The 24,208-nt window shown below is 39.0% G+C and overlaps 1 protein-coding gene across 7 annotated transcripts in view; it reads right to left on the minus strand.

Annotated features, from left to right (window-relative positions):
- Window positions 1–15,634: 15,634 nt before the first annotated feature.
- PROX1 (prospero homeobox 1) overlaps window positions 15,635–24,208 on the minus strand; it is a 55,604-nt gene continuing 47,030 nt past the window's right edge. For 5 of the 7 annotated variants that reach the window (XM_038397827.2, XM_038397833.2, XM_043511757.1 and 2 more), the window contains one exon: window positions 15,635–21,289. In XM_038397827.2, the coding sequence (XP_038253755.1) occupies window positions 21,101–21,289 (189 nt within the window). In that variant the 3' untranslated portion in view covers window positions 15,635–21,100. The remainder of the gene's footprint in view (window positions 21,290–24,208) is intronic. The other 2 variants (XM_038397830.2, XM_038397835.2) reach the window with 1 other exon arrangement.

The raw sequence follows: 24,208 nt of genomic DNA on the forward strand, positions 1-24,208 counted from the left end.
TTAAAAATCCCTAAACAAAGAAATGACATGTTAGCAATTGTCTAGCATAGTATAAATCACATATATGATTATGTGAATTAATAGATTTATTACATTAAGATGACCCAGCCATTTAATTCAATGAGTGCTGTGACTTGCTTAAGTGTGGTTAAATGGAACCTCTGTAAATAATAATTCTCTTATTTCCTCTGTATATCACTCCATGGAGTTGGTAGGAAGCAGTGCACGTATGATCCAAGGGCAGAAGTTGCGTCCAGTTTCTAGAGGTGTACAGTAATAGTCCTTATACAATGAAACCCCTCTAGCTGATGATTCCAAAGTAGAAGAACTACTTTGCAGTGTCCCCAGTGCTTTCAGTACAGTTTTGGTTGACCTTTAATTTTAAAATCAATCTCTACTAGACAAATGATTTTCAGTTGTCTAAGACATTTTTCACGGGAAAACTGGAATGCAGATTTTTTTGAATGGACTTGTGTGTGCATGTGTGTGTGTGTGCCACTGCCCTCTACTGGATAGAAACAGAACTGCTCAGTGGTGTGCCATAGACTCTATGCTGCTTATACCTCTTGGAGAATCTCCTTTAGATCAAGTAGCAGAGACTTGTGCATCTAGAGCAGGATAATCTGAGTTTTAGTCTCACCGCCACCATGGGGTGCACTATTGTATCAACAACTGAATTCCTAGACGATTACAGATTTGGTATATCTATCTTGGGTTTTACTACAGCACCCATCAGCAGTGTATCTAATTGCTTATATCTATATAAACAGTCTCTCTATATCTATCTATCTATCTATATTGGGAAGATACATTAGGTAGGGTCTAGATGCATAATTCCCTCCTCACACAACTATACTTCCTCCTATTCCTAATCAGACAAAGTAAAAATGAATCTATCAAAAATAGATAATAGAAAATACAAACTAGTAGGTCTAATTTTTTTACCACTTTGGAAGTCAGTGGTTTTAACCTTATTTCTAACATTCTTAGAGCAAATTTCTGCTCTCAGATCTGCCTAGTGGATCTCAGATTCAGATAATTTGTTCTCACTGCATATGTGTAGCACCATGGACATGAATGAGGCATCCAGAACATTAGATTTGGGAGCTGCTGCCTGGATCTCACAGAAGAATTCTGCTTGTAGTCTCAGAGCAGTGTGTATCAGTGTTTTCCCTCATGGATTCTGTACATTCCCCGCAAAGTAACCCAAATAATACAAACATCACGTGACCTCTTCTGGCATTGGTTCAGCAGGGTGGCATTGAACAGCTATGTATATTTGGCACACTGTGTGTGAATTTGAACTCACTAGTTAGATCACCCACAACGACTGTGCACACCCACAGAGATGGTCAGTTGTCCACATCCATTGGCACCAGTAAGAACAATCCTCTTCAGTAACCAACTCAGTGCTTGAATCAGAGCCACCCCTTTCACTCTCTTACCCGATTATAAAGTTGTCAGATTTTATGTCCTTCTCTTTAATAGAGGGGTTATCTGGGGGAGGGGAAGGGAGGTTGTTTTTGGCTGGAATTTCACAAGGCACAGGTGGTATAACCAGCTGCAAGATCTTTAGTTCTTGTTGGCTGTACACCAGCTTTTGGTCTTTTCACAGTTCTTTCACTGGTGGTGGAGGAGGAGGAGTGGCAGGAAGGGACAGTGGGTCCTTGATGAGGTTGTTCAGCATTAGCAGCTGTCTCAGGTTGGCATTAAGCTCTGGAACAGTTCCTCAGGAGGTGTTTATGCTGAACAGTTCCCTATTGATACTGGACGCAGCCACAAAAATGGAAACGCAGCTAAACCTTTGATATATATTGGAAAAAAATCTACACTAAGTCATCCCCATCTCTCAATTTCCCAGAGCAGCCCATCTTTAGTGCTTCCATCTTTTGCACTGTAAGCTCTTTGGGGCAGGAGCTATCTTTATTTTTTATTCATTGTACAGCACCAAACACAATGTTGGCACTCAGCAAATCAGGACAGATTCTGTCCCCTGTACTCACACTGAGTAGTCCCCCAGTGGAACTCTTTATGGGGTTAATTACTTACCAGTATCTTGGAGGTGATTGAAATCTGGCCCTGAATGCAGGGATCCCTGAAAGAGTTTGTTCCTTTTATTTACACATCGCTGTTTGAAGCACGTTAGTATTCTCTTCCCTTTTGACAAGGGTCAGTTCCTTATTGGACAATGTCACCCCCTATTCTGCAATCCCTTGACTAGTGGCATGTTGCCATTTTGACATGGCAGCTACAGCCACATACCTGCCATGATTCAAACAACTAACAAAGAATGGACAAGGGGTAAAATTTTCCAAAGCACCCATGTGATTTTGCTACCTAACTCCTATTTTCAAAAGAGATTTAGTTCAATCTCATTGAAATTGTCACTTTTGAAAATGATTCTAAGCCTCCCAAGTCACTTAGGCACCTTTGAAAATGTTGCCCTATCTAGGTTTTAGTTTCTGATGCTTAGAAGATTTACATTTTTTCCTATCCAGTGTGTTTTGAGAAGGATTTATTCAAATGCTACAAAAATCAAACGTCTCCTCCTCCTCCATTAGAAAATTAGCAAGGCAACAACAAGCACCTCTAAGAATTGATGTAAAAAGCCTTGATTCTTAGCATAAGGAAAACCGATCTCCTTCCATATACAATATACAGAATGTGTGAATAAAGATGGAATGTAACATTTGTGAGATCCAGAAGCTCATGACAGCCACTCAGAGAACTAAACACATGTATTATGACAAAATCACAAACTGCTGGCTTGGCAGATTCTCTGGGAACAGGCGGGGAAGGTGATAGCTGCTCGAAAGTCAGAGAAGAGATCAATATTGAATAAATCAAAACAAATATGTGATAGGTTCTGAGAATTATATGAAAAATTAAATACCAGGGAATTTGAGGCAAGTGACTCAAATTTACAGGGCTAGTGCGACAGTCACTGTGATAATTAGAAATGGGGGGAGGAGAAGTATAGAATTAGGGAAGAGGAATTTGCTGCTGATGATACTTAGCGCTTACATAGAGAGTCTTTAATCTGAGACTTTCAAAGTGCTTTACAAAGGAGGGCAGCTACTGTTATCTGTTTCACAAAAGGGGAAATTGAGGTACAGACAGCGGAAGTGACTTTGCCTGAATCGTCTCAGTGAGCTGGTGGCGGAGCTGAGGATAGGTCTCATGATTGTCAGCCCAGTGCTAGCCTTAGCCACTATATCACACTGCCTCTGCCACACACACTAAGAGATGGGGAATCCACCAGGCCAATAGCGCACTTGTACCTTTAGGGTACCATTTAGGAATGTTGATGCTGAGTTGCCTGTGATGGGGAAAAAAGCCTATTACGTGCACCTACCTTTGCATTTGCAAATGCCAGTTGTGCGAGCAGCTTCCCAGGGTTCAGACACAAACTGGGGTTTGAACGTAGGCACATCTGACCATGCACAGAGCCCTGGTTCCGTTTGTTGTTCAGCATGGCCCGTAGCAGTTTCCTCATGATGTTTTTGACTCATGTTTAAGGCTCTCTCTCAACCCTGGGCTTATTGATTAGGATTGTTGTTGTTACAATGCCTAAAAAGTGAGCTAGGCATATAATAAGACAGATAAATGGGGTTCCTTACCTAAAGTGTTCCCAGGCCAATGTTATATGTGATGCGTGAGACCCTGAGACACTGTGGTGATTGGGAGTCCTATGCATGGCTAGTTAGCTAGAGTGCAGCGTTTCACTTTGCCCCTTTCTGTCAAACTAGCTGCTCTGTATTCATTTAGCCCTTTATTTCAGCTGTCCATTCTCGGGGGTATGTTTCCCTGATTTTAACCCCCCATGCCTCCTTTTCCAGATGCCTGCATTCTGCTTGAATCAAAGCACTGAGACTTGTTAGAGTGGTCCATCACCACCAACTGTGATGATTCATTTCTGCAGTGCAGAGAACTTCAGCCCCACGCTGGGGGTTGACTTCAAACCTGTTCGCGACTGAAGTCTGACTTAAACCCTATGTTGGAGAGGACTTTAGTGGGGTATATACTTTGCACTGGCCTTCTGCACAGAGGTGAAGTTTACCCTAAATGATTACCCACCCAGGACGGATTAAACTCTGAGTTCTTATTATAAACCTGGGAAGGATTCCCTAGGGGCAAGCAATCTCTTCTTTGGTTGTTCCAAAGTCCCAGCCAGGTATCTGGATGAAATATGCCCAAGATATTATTTATTAATATTAGTATTTATTTAAAATTTTTATTGCAATAGTGCCTAGAAGCTCTGATTAGGATCAGTGCCCCAGTGTGCTAGTTGTTGTATAAACATATATGAAGATACTGTACCTACCCCCCCCCAGGAATCTAAAATAGCAGCCCCATCCTCCTATTGCCTGTTTCTTTTCAATTAGAAATATCTGATTGTGAGGCTGAGCTTTTAGAAAATATTATTTTTAATAAAAAACGAGCCCCCCATCTGTCCAAATTTTCTTCACCACTATTTTTGTGCCCTTCATTTGTGTCTTTGACACACAACAAGTGGAAGGGTCTGAGCTGAATTATGCTTCTTTAATACAAGAAATAACAGCAGACCTAGCAGAAAGCATGGATTTTCCTTTATTCTTGACTCAGCATATAACATGTTAGAAAACTGAACATATGCAGACTGAATTTCTTTCACATTTCTCAAATAACCTTACCTAATCCTTTCTGCAATCCTTTTAAAAAAATCTTTCCTTGGTTTATTTGTAAGGCTATTCTTGCTATGTTAATAGTACAAATGTTACAGATGAGGAGTAGAAGACAGTGAAGGAATGTATCGGAGCATAATAGTATAATGTTTATGAAGCATATTGTGGTAGCCTTGGATGGAAGGTGCTATAGAAGTGCAAAGTTTTATTGTTATTTTATTATAGGTAGTTACTACACAAATCCAGGATTGGATTAATTAAATAGAAGCAGCAATGGTCTGGTTTCAGAAATTCTTTACTTTTATATAAAAAATCAATTGATAGCTAAATATATATTGCTACTGCTTCTGACCAGGAAGTCATGGAAGGAGATAAAGTATTTTTGGTTGTATCTGCTATGTGTATTTTCATATAGGGCAGATCCAGCTGCTCTTTGGTATGGCAAAATCTTCAGCTCTAGCAAGGAGCTTCTGAGCCTAAAGTTTGAATTTCGTGGTGAGACGCCTCAAGAAACTGGATATTTGGGCCCCCACTCAGCAAGATGGTTAAGCTCATGTCTAACATTAAGTATGTGAGTAGTCCCATTGACTTCAAGTTAGGCATAGGCTTAAATACCTTGCTGAACAGGGGCCTTGATTTATATAAAAAGATGTATCCATGACTCCAACTACTGTGTATCTTGAGATGGCTGTGTGAGTTATGGCATAAACAAAACAGGCCGGAACCTCAGCTATGGAAATTGACAGCGCTTCCTTCAAATAGTGGAGCTGCCTTGACCTAGCTCAGGATCTGGCCTAAAAGAATTGTGACACCCTATTCTGTTCTGTTCAGGTTCTTATACTGTGCTCATCACAGCAGAACCTGAGCTTGTAGCCTCTGAGCAACTGCTAAGCAATCTGAACAATTTCTCATACATGGACTTCTTTAGGTAGCTGCAGTGTTATATTGCCACATGTTGTCCTTCCCCCTTGTAGATTTAGTAACAGCTGTCCCAAAAGGGAACTTCACATTTCTTATTAAAAAAAAACACCTCTGAAGTGTGAAAATCTGGAAATACATAGTTAATGGCTGCAATCACTTCACTCACGATATGTTTTCGTCACTTAGTGTAACCATACACAGGTCTACTCTCAGCTACACTGGTGTAAACCTGCTGTTATCCTAGAGTTACAGTGATGTTAGTGTAATCAGGATGTGGCCCAGAATGCATCTTGTTTGCTTCAACCCCCCCACAAAGCCCTTGTTGGTAGGAAGTGATGCTTCTAGATCTTAGCAGTAAGTAGCTTGGTAGCTGGGCACCCAGAGACAGGAACATTTTCCCTGATATCATTAGTGATGCCGTGCAATACCTGCAGACACAGGGTGAATATCCTCACCTCTGCAGAGACCTATGCAGCACTTAAATGTCCTAGGGGGTTTAAGTGGGCCTTTGGGTTTGCTTGCTGTCTGCAGAGTGGTAGGTTTTCTCCTCAAAGAGAAATAAAACCATAGCAGCCTGATCGCTCCTTCTGTTCTGGACAAACACGAAGGATTGTCTCATGGTGACAGACACAATCAGTACGGACAGAACTTTCTCTCTCATTTTTCAGAGTTATAAGGGGATTATTATATGTGAAAAAGAAACAAAACAAACATACTGCAAGTGTAGTGAATGTTCCTCAGCTACTGAGAACCCCGTCTCTGCCCTCTCTTCTCACTGAGTTGCTCAGAACCTTTTAGATCCAAGTGGCAATTATCATTTTATTTCCCCCCTGTCCACAGAATTAGGCCCTTTAAAGATCTCTGGAAGTGCCATGCTTCCTTAACCCCTAGTGATTTCAATGAGAGTTGAGAGTGATCATTATTTGCCAGGGTCAGGGTCAAAATTTCCAAGGGAACCATCTGGTTCTGGGGAAGGGAGAGGCTGTAGTTGTCAGCACTCATGATTTTTGCCACCCATGGTGTGGAATACTGATGATAATGATCATGAGATATACTGACCACAAATGCATTGCATGGTCTCTGTCCATAAAGAATTACTTGGGGTCAGATATGAGACATCCCAGGTGTGAGTGTGTGAGTGGGGGAGGGAAATTCCTTACCTCTCTTAGATCCTCATGCAGGGGCTGTTCAGAATCCCACACACAAACACAGTCACTGCTTCCTCCTAGTGCTCTGATAGGAAATAGGCACCTCAAAGGCTGTGGGTTGAGGTTGGAGATGTGACTGCCATCTTCTGCATTGACTGGTCTGCAGAGCTGGTCATATGCTGGATGAACAACAGTATGGTGTTGCCCAAAAGTCCCCAAGAGTTGTTTCACCTGAGTCAGCCATAATTCCCCCTGGAGAATTCAGCTGCAGAATGGACCTTCACTGAACTTGAAGGCACATAGGGCAGAATTGATCCCTTGAGTATGCCCAATGAAGTCAATGGGACTACTCATGTGAGTAAGGTTTACTAACGTGAGTAAGGCTTGCAGGATCAGGCTCCTTTTTTGTGTGTCTGCATGTGAAAAATATCGACACCCTAATCCACCATCAAGATTCCTTTTTTAAAATGAACCCATTCTCCTCAGACTGTGGTGACAGCAACAACAAAATCCAAACCAACAGCAATAGCAAAAAAAACCCTCCAGCCTCTGACCCCTTCACCTAACCATTATCTCTTGCCATGAACTAAAAACCAGCAGCTTCACTTGATTTCATTTCTGGTAATAGCAACAACAGAAATTTGCATCTGGGCTGACAATGTGTATAGTGAGCATCAGCCCCGTGGGATTTGAAATTGGCATGTTATAGCAACCCTCTGGAAAACCTGGATTTACAAGGGAAATGCTGACAAACCCTTAACTATAGCCATACTTGCTCTATGCTGTATCGCACGTCAAACAATGAAATGGAACGTCTTTCCTAATGGTTGAAAATATTTTTGGCTCTGCCTTGCGCTAAAACACTCATTTGATCTTTTACGTCAAATAATTTTACGCTTTCAAAGCAAATTTTGTTTTGTTGTTACTAATTGCATTCAAAAGACAGTATAATATATGTGGGATCTTATAAGGATACAGAATAATAATAGGCATTGCAGGATTGTATGAACTCACATAGCACAATATTAAAGAAACAAAAAAGGGCAATAAAAGAATAAGAGAAATTTGTCCAGGGGAGCACACATGATTAGTTTATCAACCTCTGTGTGTGTGTGTGTGTGTGTAATGTCCTTTATAAAGCAATTAGACACCTTCCAGTTTTCAGACACCTGATAATGTTCAAGTTTATTTTATCACCACAAGGTTGTATTTTCCTTCCAGGACAAACTGATCCTAGGAAGAAGAGGAATAATGGACCAGGAACCTATAATAGCGATTGTGTGTTAAACAGCCAAGTAAAGGGCAAACATAGTTGCATAGTGGAATCAATCATTGAACCCATCAGTGAGAATGACCCTCACGCCCCCACCTTCTTCTCTATGCCTAAGAATTTGCCATATTCAATCTTTAGGCTCTGAACCCAAATGACCTTTGAAAGTGAATTTATGATCATTTCATCACACTCTCTATTAGCTCACTTTCTAACAAATAGGAATGAGAAATATATGGCAGAAACTGCAACAGAACATTTCCAACTAATGGTTAAAATGTCAGGGTAATAATGTACAAGTGCATTCTGCCCTCAAACACAAAAATCGAGTGCAGCTTTACAAGGGCTGTCGCCATTCCACTTTAGTTAAAGACTTGAAAGCTTCCTTCTTCCCCTTGCAGGTCTGCAGTTTGGAATCCACAGCAGCTCATCAGGGCTCCCTTTGCCAGTACTGTACTGTACTTCATTAGGCAGCTCTATTTAATGGCTTCAACAAAAGCCATCATTTTAGCCCAACTGCCTTGACTAAATTAAAATTTCCAATCTCTGTTTTAGTGTTCTGCAACTGATGTAGACATAAGCAAAACTGGTCAACATCTGCCAGTGGGTTGGCCAAAAGTTCGGTAAAGATGTACTTCACATTTCTGAAGCATGTGCAAAGTAACATCGTCCTTATCCTCCTGAGAGCTCTCATGATTTTACTTCACCATTTGTTCAGACACACTTTAGCAGCATATAAGCCATACAGTTGATTCTCCCCTTGGTTGCCATTTTATCTGTAGTGTCATTTTGAGTAATTGGGGTATGGTAGCTGATCAACTTTCAGGTTTCTCATTGGCAGAAAGGGACTGTATTGGCACCAAGAAAGAATATGATGGGTCCTCTCGGTGCCTGAGCAAGTGTCCCTCTTTTGCACTTGGCTACCCAAGGCCATTAGAAAATAAGCTTAATAAAGCAACTAAGTGTATACATCTTAACTATTCCCAGTCAAGGGAATGCAGATATAGAAGAAATATTTTAAACCAATATGAAAGATGGTAAATGTCCATATTTAGTCAGTGATCTGTGAAAGTTTTTGAATTAGTTTTTAAAGCTTTGTTAAGACCAGAACGCACAGATGTTGAAAACAAGTTCAGATGTAGCGACAGATGGTATTTGATTATGAAGCAGACTGTTCATATAATACAAAGATGCTGCTTCTGCCATACACAAGTAACTGCAGAGAGTGCAGTAGAAATTTTGGAAGGCAGAGCAGTTCAAGAGGTTCTTTGTGTCGCAATAACTTTCACATTTTTCCAGCAGTGCTAGAATTAGGATAATTTTCTTCTTTTTACACTCAACTCTTCCCTCCCCTCCCCGCCAACCTTCCCTTTCTTCCCTGTTATACAACAACCTTGCACTGTTCTGGCTTTCTCTTCAGAAGTCAGTCAGTTTAATGGTAAAAGAAATGTCAGTTATACTAACTGAAGAAAAGAGTTCCTTGTGGTTCATAATGACAAATAACATAAGAAATTATCTATTTATCTATTTAAAAAACACAGTGAACTCCTCACTTTACTCAAGTACCAAATCCTGGAAAAAACCTGACTTCAACCAGCCGTTCTGAACTAAACACACAGCCACAGAGCATTTGGGTGTTTTATGCTGGGAGCATCAGACGTTGCTATTTACTGTCGCTGCCACCATTTTCTTGTCATTGTCCAAAATACTCTCTTCAATGTCAGATTAGAATAAAGCTGCAATTCTGGAAATGTTGATGATCTGCCTACCTGGTTCTATAATATAATTTCTGGGACTAGCGTCCCATCTTCCTGTTGCCCCCATCCAAGCGTGCGCGCTGGCAATGGCGGATGTGGGGGAAGCATCAGGAGTTCCAGCATGAACAGACTATGTTTATATAGTTCTTCTACAGTGTGCTGTGAAATCAATCCCTGTGCTCTACGGGCTTATAATATTGAGGCGGCCTCTTTGTTTTTCAGTATGGAATAAAGTGTTCAGTCAGCACTAATATGGGCTCAGCGTCTTTATGGTGTCAGATCCTGAGAGCAGAAGGAGCCCTATCCTTCCCCCACAAAATGGGAGCTCAAGCGAAGTTTGAGGGTGTCCAGGGCTGAGATGTTGCTTCATCCTTTTACAGAGGGAGGACCCCCCCTGGACTTTGGCTCTGGAGTTGTACTTTCATTACGATGCCTGTTGTGTGCAGTGCACTGCTGCATGGCATGTCATAGCTATTTAAGGAAAGACGGACCCTGCTCTGAAGCGCTTCTGAGCTTTTTAAAGCCCCAAGTAAGAAGTGGTATGTAGCTATGCCGCTCCAGGAGAAGCCCAGGAAGAGAACTGCGGGTCCAGCCCTTTACAGGGTGCAGCTTATGTCTCCTTGTGCACTGGCTCTGTGCATGGGTGGAGGTGGAGCTAAGGTTAGCCACCACCCCTTCTCCCCCAGCTCCAGCTTGATTTCAGCCGAGGCGCAGTGACCCTGCAGAGCCTGCTCTTCCACTACATGCCCGGGTTTTGTGATCTGGGCAGCCCATGCAATGACTTGGGGGTGGGGCATAACATAAGCAAATCCTTAGTCCCCTGCACCGAGGCACCATGTTAAGACTAGCAGCAGCCTGTCCCTATCCGTGTTGGGCTCCTGTTGTGGTGGAGCAGAATTGCTGAAGGGTCTGGAGGTTTCTGTTTCAGCAGAATGCTGAACAGGTGCAGGAAAAACAGGCACGAGAACATCCCCAACCAGTGACAGTAACGTGTAGATGAGACCCGCCAATATCTCTGTAGCTCCTTAATTCTGGGAAAGCATATCGCTGGGTAAACAATATTAAAAAATATTGATGCCGGTAGATCACAGGATGCAAAGGATGCCAAACAGCAGCACTTATATTAGGAAATAAAACTGGAACAGTAACAGCATGCAGATTGCACAATTTAAAATGGGGGCTTTTCAAGGGCTGGCCATGAAGACCTTGTCCAGATTGTTAACAAGTAACAGTAAATGTTAATAAGTAACACAGAAGATTGGCAGTGTACTAAACATGAGAGTGGTGGGTCCAGGGAGTTTGGGGCTACTTCTGGCTCTGCAACTGACTTACTGTGTGACCTTGAGCAAGTCACAGCACCAACTGGTGCCTCAGTTTCCCTATCTGTAACATTGGGATAATGACACTTAATTGTCTTCATAAAGAACCAGATCCCTGCACAGAGGTGTTCAAGATCCAGAGCCGAGTTTTGTGACATGGCCCACATCCACTAAATACACTCACCACAGAAGCCAGACCCCTAATGTGGGTAAATCTCCATTTTAAATGGTGTCTCTTCAATCCAGGTCCAGGGTTCAGTCAGACCCCAATTTTGGCGGGTTTTCAGAATCCAGGGTTTTAGCAAATTACTGAACTAGGAATAATAACCATTATGAAAAAGGATCTAAAAGCACCCCAAAAGTCAGGGAGTTTGGACTTGGGATTTTGATTGGGGGGTTCATTTCTTCCTTTGAAAGCTTAGACCAAATTATTGAGTTTATCAGTGATTTCCCTTGATTTTACATGGGCTGGCATGAATTATCCTTGAGTGCTGCATAGTAGGGTTGTTTTGTACTAAAAGGTGTTAAACACTTGTAATAAATATTTTTCCTTATTTCCCCTAGGAACCAGCTCTATCTCTGGTTGGTGAAGCATAAAAAAGAGCTGTCATGCCCAGTTTTAATAGGCAATAGGATTTCAAGCCCCAAGAGTTGTTTCACAGTCTGGCAGTGGCCATAATGAAACTGGCCACTGTTGCCACAAGACTTTCTCCAACATGCGTTCTCCCCTGTCACTTCCCACAGCTGCCCAACTGGCGTGTCTCTTGCAAACTGAGAACTGGTAGTGTTTCTTTAACTACTAGTGTGCCTTTTTGTTGCCAAGCTGTAGACCCAAACATAGCTTAACTTTAAAGAATAAAATTAAACTGTGTGTGCAATTAACTTCTTTTGAGCACAAATAGCAGCTCATTGTCATGTGTTTTGTTATGAAGCAAATAGCTTGTTTTAACACTGACTCACAAATAAATAGGAAAGTACCACTATTCATTTGACTAGGATTTATTCATAAAAATGCAGTTCCATTCTCCCGGCCTCTGGGCAGAGGGCGGTGGTGGGGAATTCCATTCTTTGCATGGGAGTCAGTATTTCACTATGCGTTGCAGGTCTGGAAGGTGCCAGGCTAATCTGAGCCAAACAGGATTGATTTGGACGGCTAAAAAATTCTGCACCTCTCCTTTTACTTCTTCTAGGTACATTAAAAAAAAACCTCAAAAATAAACCATAAATTATGGACTTTCCTCCCCCATCAATCTTTAAACCACTTTCACCCTCCCATTTCTTGAAATCCTGGGAAATCAGATAGGCCTAGCAATATGCCCTGAAAGTCACAAGACTCGGACTCTTCAGGTACATCTACACAGCATTTTTGACTGACTCTCCCAGCCCAGATGAACAGGTTCTCTCTACTGCTCTACAAATAGCTGTGCAGACAGTGTTTTGGGTCTGAAGTCTGGGGGGAGGGGGTGAGTTTCAGAGCTCAGGCTCCAGGCCAAGCCACAATGTTAAACCACTGACAAGGCAGCTATTTTTAGAGTGTTAACCTGGGCTGGGAGGCTCCAAAATGCTGTGTAGACATACTCTTTCAGACCAAGGGGGAAAACAAAAACATGCACCCTCCAGTTTATTTAAGATGACTTTAAGAATTATGGTACCACAAAGTATGTTTTCCACAGCTACTAAACAGCATGTATCTTATTTTCTCTTTTGGTCTGTGCTGTATTCTCATATATGGTACATCCTTTGAGCTTTAAATGAAAAAAAATCAACGTTATCTGCATTGAATCAGATCCTTTTGTTTGGGGGAAATGCTGCAACTCATCCCGAGGCATGACTTATTTATTTCCCTTCCTTTCCAAAGGATGGTAATAGATCAGCAACTCAACAGTCAATTCGCTGTTTCTCTTAACAGCAAGGGAAGACTCAGAATGATCATCTCCATGGAAATTGTATTGGCACAGCCTAGGCTGGGCATAAATAGGGGTAGAGACCAAGAGAATGAGAGCAATTAACCCCTGCATGCACAAACCACAGTGCATCATTCTGCATTCTGTCTTGTAGAAACTAGTGATGGCGAAGACCTATTAGGTCTCAGTGTTATTATCAATGACAAAGAGAGACTGTTCTATCTGCATTGGTTACAGCCAATTCAGTCCTTCATTGTGTTTGCAAAGTGTGTATGTGGGGCACATTTACCTAATTGGAAAAATCCACATAGCAGCGCTGAGGAACTTCCAAATAGAGCTGCAAAGCGTGGCACTGAACTTCTCCAAGCGTCCAGGGCATTTGGCGCCAGGGAAGTTTGGCTTGGCTGCTTATTAAGATAGGAGCTAGTTTCAAAGTTCCAGTCTAGATCTGAATGTCCCCAATGCTCTGGGGTACCCAATGCTCTGAGTTTGAACTTCTTTGTTTCTCATTTTACCCTGCATTTGGAAGTGCAGTGTTTTGCATTTCAAAGAATAGATTTATTTTTTGGGGGAAATGTCATGACAGAATTGTGAGGGGCTAACTGCACTGTCTACAGACAGGCTGAGTGAGGTAGCCATTATGTATACAGCTCTGCCAATGCACCTTAGCTCTTGGGACCCTGAGGTACGTTCTCTTGGTACCTGAGGGCTATCTCCCCTAAATGCCAGCCTCAACACAAGACATGCCACTCTCCTTGAGCTAGTAAACTCTCCCTTCAAAACAAGCTGTCCCACATAATTTTCGTTTCTTCCATAAGCCCCTGCTCTGATCTTGGCTGGGCAGATGGCTAGCCACTCTCTCTTTGCTTGCCTGCTCTTATTCATTAGCTATCCCTCCCAGCATTTAGCCATTTTGGGGTTCCATAGCAGCATCCTCCTGGACTTTATGGCCATTCTGAACCCACCCTGCTAGGAGCACAGGTTTGAAGGTGGAGGCTTTCTGAAGTGGGTGAGGTCAGAGTCTCAGCACAGCCCTCCTGTTAATCTTGTCAGACCTCCATCATCCCTGGCCTGGTGTTGACAGTCCCCCAGATAACCCAGAAAATTAGCAAATTCCCATGCGTCAGACAGTTTCCTAAGAAATAGTCCTGAGCAGCACAATTCCTGACCAATGGTATGGTGGTTTGTAATGTGTCTAAGTGGGGAGTGAAAAGAGAACCACCAGCAAATTTATTTGCAATACAGGTCAAAGGAGAACATCTCAGATCAAAATCACTGTTGGCTTATGGATGCAATTCCATTGCCTTTAATGGACATTATCCCAGGTGTGGTTTTCACCCATAGTATAATTACACTGTACCAAAGAGCTCTCAAAGACCCACAGTTTTAATTACAGGTGGAGAGATGAAGTACTCATTCGGTAGTTTGAATACAAACTAAAGGCTATATACTGCCCTCAGATCGTTGCTGTGGTCTCTAAAGGCTGTATCACTCAAAAATCTGAGAAGAAATGGTCTTAGATGAAAACATATTTACAAGACAATTCTCCTTTAAAAAAAAAAAACTTCAGCAACTGCATGCTGAAAATAAACTACCCATAAAAGCCCACGTATGTCAGTTCAAGGCTAATCTGATGCTCGACTCACTTAAGATAGGGAAATAAAAGAATATAGAAGTATATTAATGTAAACCAATAATACATTCCTACCTTGATTGCTATATTGTTTTTCTCATCTTAACAAAACAAAACAAAACAACCAACTAATCAAAACCAATATCAGAAATAGTCAAGGTGTAGAGAAGAACAATTAAAATTATTAGAGGTATAACATGTAAGGAATTGATTTGAATAAGGACAGCATAACGTGCTGAGGACTATTTAGTTTGGAAAGGAGGATACCTAACAGAGATATTTAAAATAATGATAAAATGATAGAGGCTGCGATGTGGGTGCTGCTTCTTTTATGACGATATAAAAACAAGGGGAAAGTTGATTAAATAAAAGGAGCAAACATAAACAATGTCAAAGGAAATATTTCTTTATGCAACATATAACTTGTGGAACTCACTGTCACAGGACATTGATGAAGCAAATACACTGACAAAATGATTAAATGCTATCATGAATAAAAATAGCTTTTGAGATTATTCTAGATAAAACTGGTCTAAAGGGCTGTCAGTTCTAGTGCTTTAGGACATGACCTGCACATCAGGCAGTCAGGAAAAAAAATCTTTGTGTGATATATTGCAAAATTACATGCATTATGGAGGTTTTACATCTTGGCCAGTAGTATATTGGATTAGCTGGATCATTGGTTTGAGCCAATATGGCAATTGCTATGTTTGTTTTTAATTATAATGGAGAATTTAAAGGTAAACAGATGCATAACTATTTGTGGGATGAAGAATTTATAGGGTTTCTTTGCGTTTAAGTACAGGAATACGACTTACGTGCTTAAAGTTAAGAATGTGTGCATATGTGTTTACAGGATCCAGGCCTAAGGTGCCATTATAACAGCAGCAAGTTGTACGAACAGACTATAACCATAAGTGAGATTGCAATCTCTCACAGTAAATTGATTCCAGTGATTCACATTTTGTTTTGGGACTCAATAAAGAAATATTTTAGAAAGAAATATAAACAATGGCAATGAGCTTGTAATTTATATTTTATTTTGCACAAGCTTGCATATATACTGCACATACATTCAGTTTAGAGAAGATGGAAGGCACACAAGGCAATTGAACTACTGTATTCTTTAAGTGGTACAAAGCAAAAAAGGTAAAAGTCTGGAGAGTATACAAAAGCTTAAAACACACAAAATAAAATCCCCCCCCCAATTTTTTTCCTGTTTCTTTTCTTTTTAATTTAGTAGCTGCCAAGCTAGAATTGTAACTTTTTTCAATCAATTGTCTACTGCACTTTTTTTTTCCATATGGACAGGGGAGTCTTATTGTTTTTATCATATCATCAATTAATATTACAGTACATCCTTGGTAATACAAAATTGTACACCTTCATCAAATAAATTAGGATAAATTAAACCAATAAATTATGCAAAGTCTTCAGAACAATAGACAACAACAACAAAAAATCCACAGTTGAAATTGCCTCTAGCTAAAAAATAAAATAAAAAAAAATCAAAAATCGACTTTATCAGTTCAGTTATTGTTCTATCTTCAAATTAAAGGGTCTTTATTACAAAAAAGAGCTTAATAATGCTATTTACAACATATTGCTAAATAATATAAAGGCAGTGTTTTGTCACTTTTGTAACTATATACATATGAGTAATGGCTGGGACAATATCAGTTTAAACCTTAACCTTTGACTCTTCTGGGCAGCAGTAAAACCAACTTAAGATGCATTTTTCTGACTCCTGATTTCATATTACATGAAAAATAACAAATTCTGGTTATAGTATTTTTGTTGGGTTTTTTCCCCACTGGAGCAGTACTTTAATGCATTTTAAAATTTGCAGCAAGAATGGGTTTTAGGTAAAATATAAACTTGTTGTTTCTTCTAGATTTGCTTCTACATATCCTAGTACAATTGTGCATTTCTGAAGATGGCTGCTTAAGGGAGAGAGGTGATTGTGGCTCAGATGAAGAGACTAAAAAGTCACAATGCCACCACCTTTCATACATTAAAAAAGATATTCCTAAGAAGATACAAAGGTTAAACACCAGTTTTCATCCCAGCTCTAAATATGAGCATTTTCAGCTTCAGTTTATAGATGGTTTACAACCAACAGTTCTACAGAAAACAAAATTGCATTTCCTTCAACAGAACATTTAAGTGCAATACAGTAACTGCTTACTCATATAAACCAGTTACATTCCTTAAGGGGAGCTTTTTGAAAACAATGCTTATTGGAATTTTCAAACACATAGTTGGTACCAGAAGGAAACATTTGCACTATTAACACCAATGATTTCTATATAATACACATGGCAAATATAATTTTTGCTTTCACTTCTCATGTACAGTGCTCATTTTGGGGGTTTTGTAAACCACTTTCCATTTTTTTCTATCTATCTATCTATCTATCTATCTATCTTTCAATGCTGCTGGTGAAAATCCTATCTTTAAAGCCACAAAATCTTCACCCTTATTTCTTAGTTAATATTAACCTGTGGAAAAAACATTTTGCTATTAAATGACTTCATGTACATAGAAAAAATTGTGTAATTGTACAGAAACTGTATCACCTATGCCCTTGACATCTGATGAAAGAGACTTATCATTTAAAAGTAGAGAGCTGGATTTTCAAGAATGCTTTCAACTATCTATACAGTTACTGTAGTGTTTCTTATAAATTTCAGCAGATGTTTTCAGAATGTAGTTATTAAAATCTTATGTCTTTATGCAAGAATAACCATAAGATTGAATATTTACATTGCTTTATAAAAGTTCCCCTCAGTTTTTGATGTTCACCCACATACCTGGTACAGTAACAAAGATTCTGCAAACTTAAACACTTTTAATTAAATAATACTCAGAGGCACAAAGCAAACCTCAGGAATACATGGGTGAACACTTCCTTAAATAATTACTACATTCTAACATCTTCCACATGTTTACCATTTAGTGTGAAACGTTCCCATTAAACAACCAGAGATACAGTAAGAATTAAATGTTTTGTAATTTCAAATAGAACATTCTTTTCACAAAACATAACAAATGTCTAAAATAGGTTCTTAATCTAGATAGGAAAAAGGTAAGCTTTTCACTTCATACGCATATTTTATGTGTGTATATACATACAAACATATGTATGTAATGTCTACATATATGTATATATGTGTGTATACGTATACACATAGATATTGCATATGAAATATTGCTTCTATACTACTTTTCAATATGCTAAGAAAACACAAGATTTGCACCACATTTACAAAAAATTGGCTTCTACAAGAATTTTCAAAACTTGAATGCTGCTCAAACAATTGAGAAAAAAATAATTTGCATTATCAAACTGTTCTAAAAATTCTCTTCTTCAAAAACGTATTCTCCTGCTTTGTTTTGTTTTTTTTTTAAATTTTTTAAAAAGACACAAAATATGCATAGCTATCAACATTATGTCAAACAGCCAGGAAAAAAAATCTAGTCTTTATTGCAGCTGTAGTAATTGAAAAATAATGTTTAAAAGATGAAAATTGTAAGCCACAGAAGGCACAAGAACAATTGTACTTGTGGGGAAAAACTGGTATTTTGAAGGATTTTTTTAATCCTTCCGCTGGTGCATTTAAGGTCTAGGCACAGACTACAACCTCAAGTTTATATGCAGAAATAAATCTGAATTAGTAGTAAATGAATGGCAACATGGGATTTCTACATGGATTTTTAAATTCTTTCCCTACGTAAACTATTTTTGTTACAATAAAAGTAGCCTCCTGCCTTTTAGCCATTGTTTTTAAGTAAACAGTATTGAGATTGTTTGAAAGATTCTGATTTCTATTTACAATTTAGTAAGAGTTATGCCATTTATTTATCTTTATATTTTTAAATGCATTGGGAGGCACAAAGGCAATATGGCTATAATGCAGTAAAATCACCATAACTGCAATGATCCAATTTTTTTTTCCAGGTCAAAAAACTGATTTTTTTTCTCTTTAAAATGAAATTTCTACTCTTAATTCCTATGCCTCATTTACTATTGAGATTATGCTATTTATAAATAAATAAATAAATGCAACAACATCTAGTGTTGAGTACACAGTTTCACTTATTTAGATTATTAGAATCACATTGGAGCCAAATAATATAATAAAATAATAATAATATAATATAATATAATATAATATAATAAAAGTAATGGTTATATCACAGATCAAGATGGTATCTAGTAATGTGTCCATGCAGTATGATTAAAGTATGGCTTTACTTTTTTATGTCCAAGGAGGCAATGCAGTGTTATATTTTGTATTTGATGAGTTGCCAGTGAAGAACTAATTGTATTAGAACTTGAGCATTTTATGCCACTTCCTCCCATAACAATAAAAAAGAAAAAAAAAGTGCATAAACACAATTTTCTGTCTTTCTTACTTGGAATTGATTGGATTTACATCTTTACAAAGTGTAATAGTTACCAAATCATGCACAAAATAAAAGAATGACACATGCTGTCTACTGTATGGATGCCTACAGTATTAGGTACTCACAGGGAGTTTAAGATCAAGAAGATTTGTTTTGCTTCTAATGCATAGTGAAAATGTTGGCACTTCATCCCATGCTATTGTCTGCATTGCCTATACTCCACAGATACTGCCAGTACTTGAAAATAATGACAGGGCATCGCAGGATTGTGCTGTTTAATTTGAAGTCAGCAGGTTTTTAAGGCTTTGTGCTGACAATAATTGCTTTCATACATTTCTGTCTATCAGCAGTATTTGTAAATGAAGTGAAATTGCAATGATCAGATCAGCTCTTTAGTCACATGGGTAAACTTTCACTCTCCAAAGTCAAAATGCAATTTTAAAATAAAGTTAAAGAAATAAAATATTGATGTCCTAGATGGTCTAAATATTACTGGCTATTTTGTAACTTTCTCTAGATTTGTATCAAATTACCTAAGGGGAAAATAGAATTCAAAATAACAATAAATTCTTACTGCATCTGTGCAAAAGATGACAGAAAAAATAACAAATACATAGTGCCATAGCATCTTTAAAAAACAACAACCCCAAACTATTGGACACTATACGTTTTTGAAAATGTGAAAATAAAAAGGAGAACCACTGAAGAAAGCACAAAAACTAGCAGCTAGCTTTCTTGCATGATGTTCATATATTGTGACATATCATTTAGATGAATCCAAAACTTTTGTATACTTTACACTGTACTCGTATTTTGGTCAACACCATCTTCTGCTTTAGAACACAAATGTGGCACCCTGATCAGACAGATTTGTTTTTGATGATGCACTTAACTGTAATGCAAAAATTAAATTTGGCTATCTTAACTCCGCATAGCCAACAGTACACTACTGTAAATTTTATGTATAGTTTACTGGATTTTTATAAAAATGTTATTTTTATACTTGCGACTAGGTAAAGATTGATTATATTTTACAGCTACAAACAAAGGGCCTTTTTGCCTCAGCAGTCTTGGGCTAAAATGCTTTCTTTTGCTATATAAAGGTAATTCAAAAAATTGCTTTTCAGGGCAAAATACTAACTATCAAATATAGGCAGCAATCTTTTTATGCCTGGAAAAAAAAACTGAGCAAAGAATAAATGTCAAGAGCTAAGAGCCAATTAAAATATGACCAAGACACAGCAATATAGAATGATGAAAGGTTTTGTTTTTACTTTATGGAGAGTGAAATGCTTCCGTTTTAATAAGCTGACCATATTATAAAATTAGTGTGGTTGATACAATATTGTGCATGAATTACTGGCTTCCCCCTGCAAGAATAGTATCTGTTTTGTGCAAAATTGCTTTGCCTCAATAAAAAAAAATTACCTGGCATGTTAATTACTGGGGCAGGGTGCATGTTATTCCTGTAAGGGAAAGCTTGAAGAATAGGGTTTGCCTTTTTGGGGTATCACTTTTTGGAGTGAGAACCTAAAATGGATCTTTGTAGTTTTTAAAAATAGGAAACAAAATCTACCTTATTTGTTAAAAAGCAAAGTAAAATAAAATAAAATAATGCTCTAAGCTTACAAAGTAATTTCACAGAGTTCAGACCTTTAGCAGTATAAACAGAATATAAACTTCATTGTTTGTAATATTGTGCCGTGACATGAGTCTCACTCAGACAAAATGCCACTTTGCAGCAAGCAATAAATCTGACAAAGCATTTTTAAACATAATGCCCTAACTTGCTAAGACAGGCTTTTACACACTTCAAAATTCTTCTCCCTGAAAATTAACCCCATTTATTCTCTAAATGTTAAGGGTCTTGGGCAAAAGTAAACTGAAGGGTGAAGTAAAATAACTATTCCCCCTTGTAACTGACCAAAAAAAAGAGCCCCCTATAGTCTGATTTCATACACATATATATGTATATGATATACCTATATAGGAAATTAAAATAAAGACACACAGAACTTGGGCATCAAAAGGGGATTGCTACTTCTCATACATTCATAAATAGTTTTTGAAATCTCTACTCATGAAGAAGCTCTTGTAGGCAGTTTGGGGATTTGAAAATCTCAGGGACCTCACTGTCCAGCTTACAGATGACCTTGTATATGGCCTTCTTCCAGGAAGGATCAACATCTTTGCCTGCGATAATGGCATTGAAAAACTCTCGTAACGTGATCTGAGCCACTTCCAGGAATCTCTCTGGAACCTGCTGATACAAGGAGACAATGGCATTAATAAAGTTTTCAGTTTCAAGTCTCTGGTTCTTCAAAGGAAACTGAACTAAGTTCTTTCTTTCAAAAAGGGGCTTACATAGCACCTGCATTTTCTAAATATGGAAGACTTCTATTCTCTTATGCAAAGCTGTTTATATATAGTACCATAGTAATAACTTTTATAACATGTGTTAGATATCTTTGCAACGTCTGACTACAGAAAGTAGGTAACGAAATGTTAATGTCTGGATTTAGATAGTGAGGGACTTATAAGATATAATTAGCAGAGGAAGGGTGTGTGTGTGTGTTGGGGGGGGGGGAAACAACAGCAATTGTCTTAAAGGAGATAAATCTCGTCATGAAATTTTACCCATGTACTTATGGGTAAAGTCTCTGCATGAGAATTCACATGAAAATTATACATGCATTGAAAGGCGCATGAACCTCTGAATATCTGTGTTTAACTTTGGTAAGAACCAGTGCTGAAACCTCCAGAGAAATAGGATATCCATGAATGGTTGTTCATAGTTTAAAAAATAAACAAACAAGCCATCAGCTAATGGCCTGATTCTGTAGCTGCTCTGTGCATGAAACTCCCACAAGACACCCTCCTTGGGAGCCATTCTAGTCATTCCCTTTTTTTTTTCCTTCAGAAACCTACCAATAAAAACTCAAACTCTTCAATGGGTGTGTCATGTATGAAGTTGTGAGAGAACTGGGCTCTGTCTAATCCATTTGTTTTCTGAGTGTTGGTCTAATTCCATGGTTAAGTCAAATAGCTAGCTAGCAGGGGTATGCCATTTCCAGATTCCCCGGGACCACAGATTTACAGAAAAACAATGTATTATGGAGCCACAGCTCCACAGCCATAGACACAGCAAGGCAAACACTTTCTATTAGATGTAGTTCTTGGTACTGTGAGTACTCCCATTGAGATGATGGGTCTCCTCATGGTAGGAATTAATATACACAAGTAGAAGAAGTTCTCAGGGATGCATTTGATCCGTGCTACGGGATGCATGTGAGCAGACAGTAGCAATCACACAGAGTACAATTCAGCAGGGTGCCGTGCATAGGGCTCCACCCATGTCCATCACATTGCAAAATGGGGGCCTATGATTAACCAATATTCTAGCCTAAGTCCGATTTTTGCCTAATAACTTTAGAAAGAACCCCAAAAATACTTGGCCTGAAAATTCGCATGCTTCACCTCATGTTAAAAAGCACTAGACCTATCTCACTAAGATGACACACTAGCATTCTAAATTTTCCCATCAGACAGACATGTGATCAGTGGGAGCTATGTGCATGCATCTGAGGGCAGAATTTGGCCCTAAACACCTATCTTCTCCCCCCCCACACACACACACATTCTGCAGAAACTTCTTATTCAAGGGGCTACAGGGAGAAAGTGTGTTTTGGGGACATTCTATCACAGCAATAATTACCAGGGATTAAGATGACTATTTCCCTACCTTATTGTCTGTTCAGAAAAATGAATCTGTTTTCAGACAACATCTTTCTGTGTTTCACTGCTTAATTAAATATTTACAAGAGATCCCCTGCCTGTCTCTTTCTGGTGTTGCTGTAGAAAGTGTTGCCCTTACTGTTTGTTCAATTCCAGCTGCTGGTACTTGGTATTGCCCAAATGGGGTATGGAGACACTGAAATCTGTGGTTAGGGAGCGATTGACCCAATGTTACAAAAGGGTAAGAAAGATATCTGATAAAATCAGTGACGCCCCTAGATATGTAATTAACCACCAGCTCAGAAGGGCCTGAGTTAGTTTGCCTCCAGGATTCTGCCTCGCAGTTACAGCTGTGGAAAATGTTCAGCACAAATACAACAGCCTGCATTCAAGTTTGACCTGTGCCAGTAAACCTAAGCCCATGCAGGTCAGAGTTCTTCAAACAGGTGAGGAGAGTTTTCTGTACAGTATGCCGTGGAAAACACCGTGAACCCTCAATAGCTGTGTGACAACTCCAGTCACCTCTCTCCCTAAAGACATATAAGGTAGGAGGCAAGAGGTTCTTAGATTTGCTCCAGAGGGCTGGGAGTTACCTTTAAAGGCTTAAAGTCATTGACCCCAAGCCTCCCAGCGAATCTGCAAAGGTGGGTTCACTTCCAACCCCATGAAACAAACTGCAGGGATCAGTTCTCAAATATCTTGATTAAATGAGCTCCACAGAGGTTGGAGAGGTCTATTCATAATATAGTGTTCCCAGAGAACCACTATACTCATAATGCATTGGAACTATTCATAACTCATTCCTTTTGTGGTAAAAAGAAAAGGAGTACTTGTGGCACCTTAGAGACTAGCAAATTTATTAGAGCATAAGCTTTCGTGAGCTACAGCTCACTCATGCTCTAATAAATTTGTTAGTCTCTAAGGTGCCACAAGTACTCCTTTTCTTTTTGCGAATACAGACTAACACGGCTGCTACTCTGAAACCTGTCCTTTTGTGGTGTTACTACTAACTTCTTCACATCAGGCTGCATTATACATGTTACTTTGCATGTTGTAATGTGAACTGCATTGTGATTAATTCCAATGGGATAACACGTTGGCCAATATTTTTCCTTTCTAGAAAGAAAAACAATGCAGTATTTTTCTTTAAATGAAAATATTCAGTAAGGCTCAGAGCCTGAAAATAAAGATCTAACTGGATGGATGGTTTTTTAGCCAGATTTTTCAGTAGGTAATTAATCAGTCAGCTGTGTTAATTATGTGTCTGGGGGTCGCTTTTCCCTGACCCTAAGTGATGGTGACCTATTCAGCACATCTTTACACCTAACTGACTGAACATCTCTGTAGTAGAAACATCTGCAGAAAATGCTTCAGTGACAAATAAACTCCATCCAGGTTTCTTTTAATAGAATCAACAATCCCTAGTATGAACCCAGAGCATTTTCTC

The sequence above is a fragment of the Dermochelys coriacea genome, chromosome 3 (assembly GCF_009764565.3).
Source record: "Dermochelys coriacea isolate rDerCor1 chromosome 3, rDerCor1.pri.v4, whole genome shotgun sequence".
Lineage (NCBI taxonomy): Eukaryota > Metazoa > Chordata > Testudines > Dermochelyidae > Dermochelys > Dermochelys coriacea.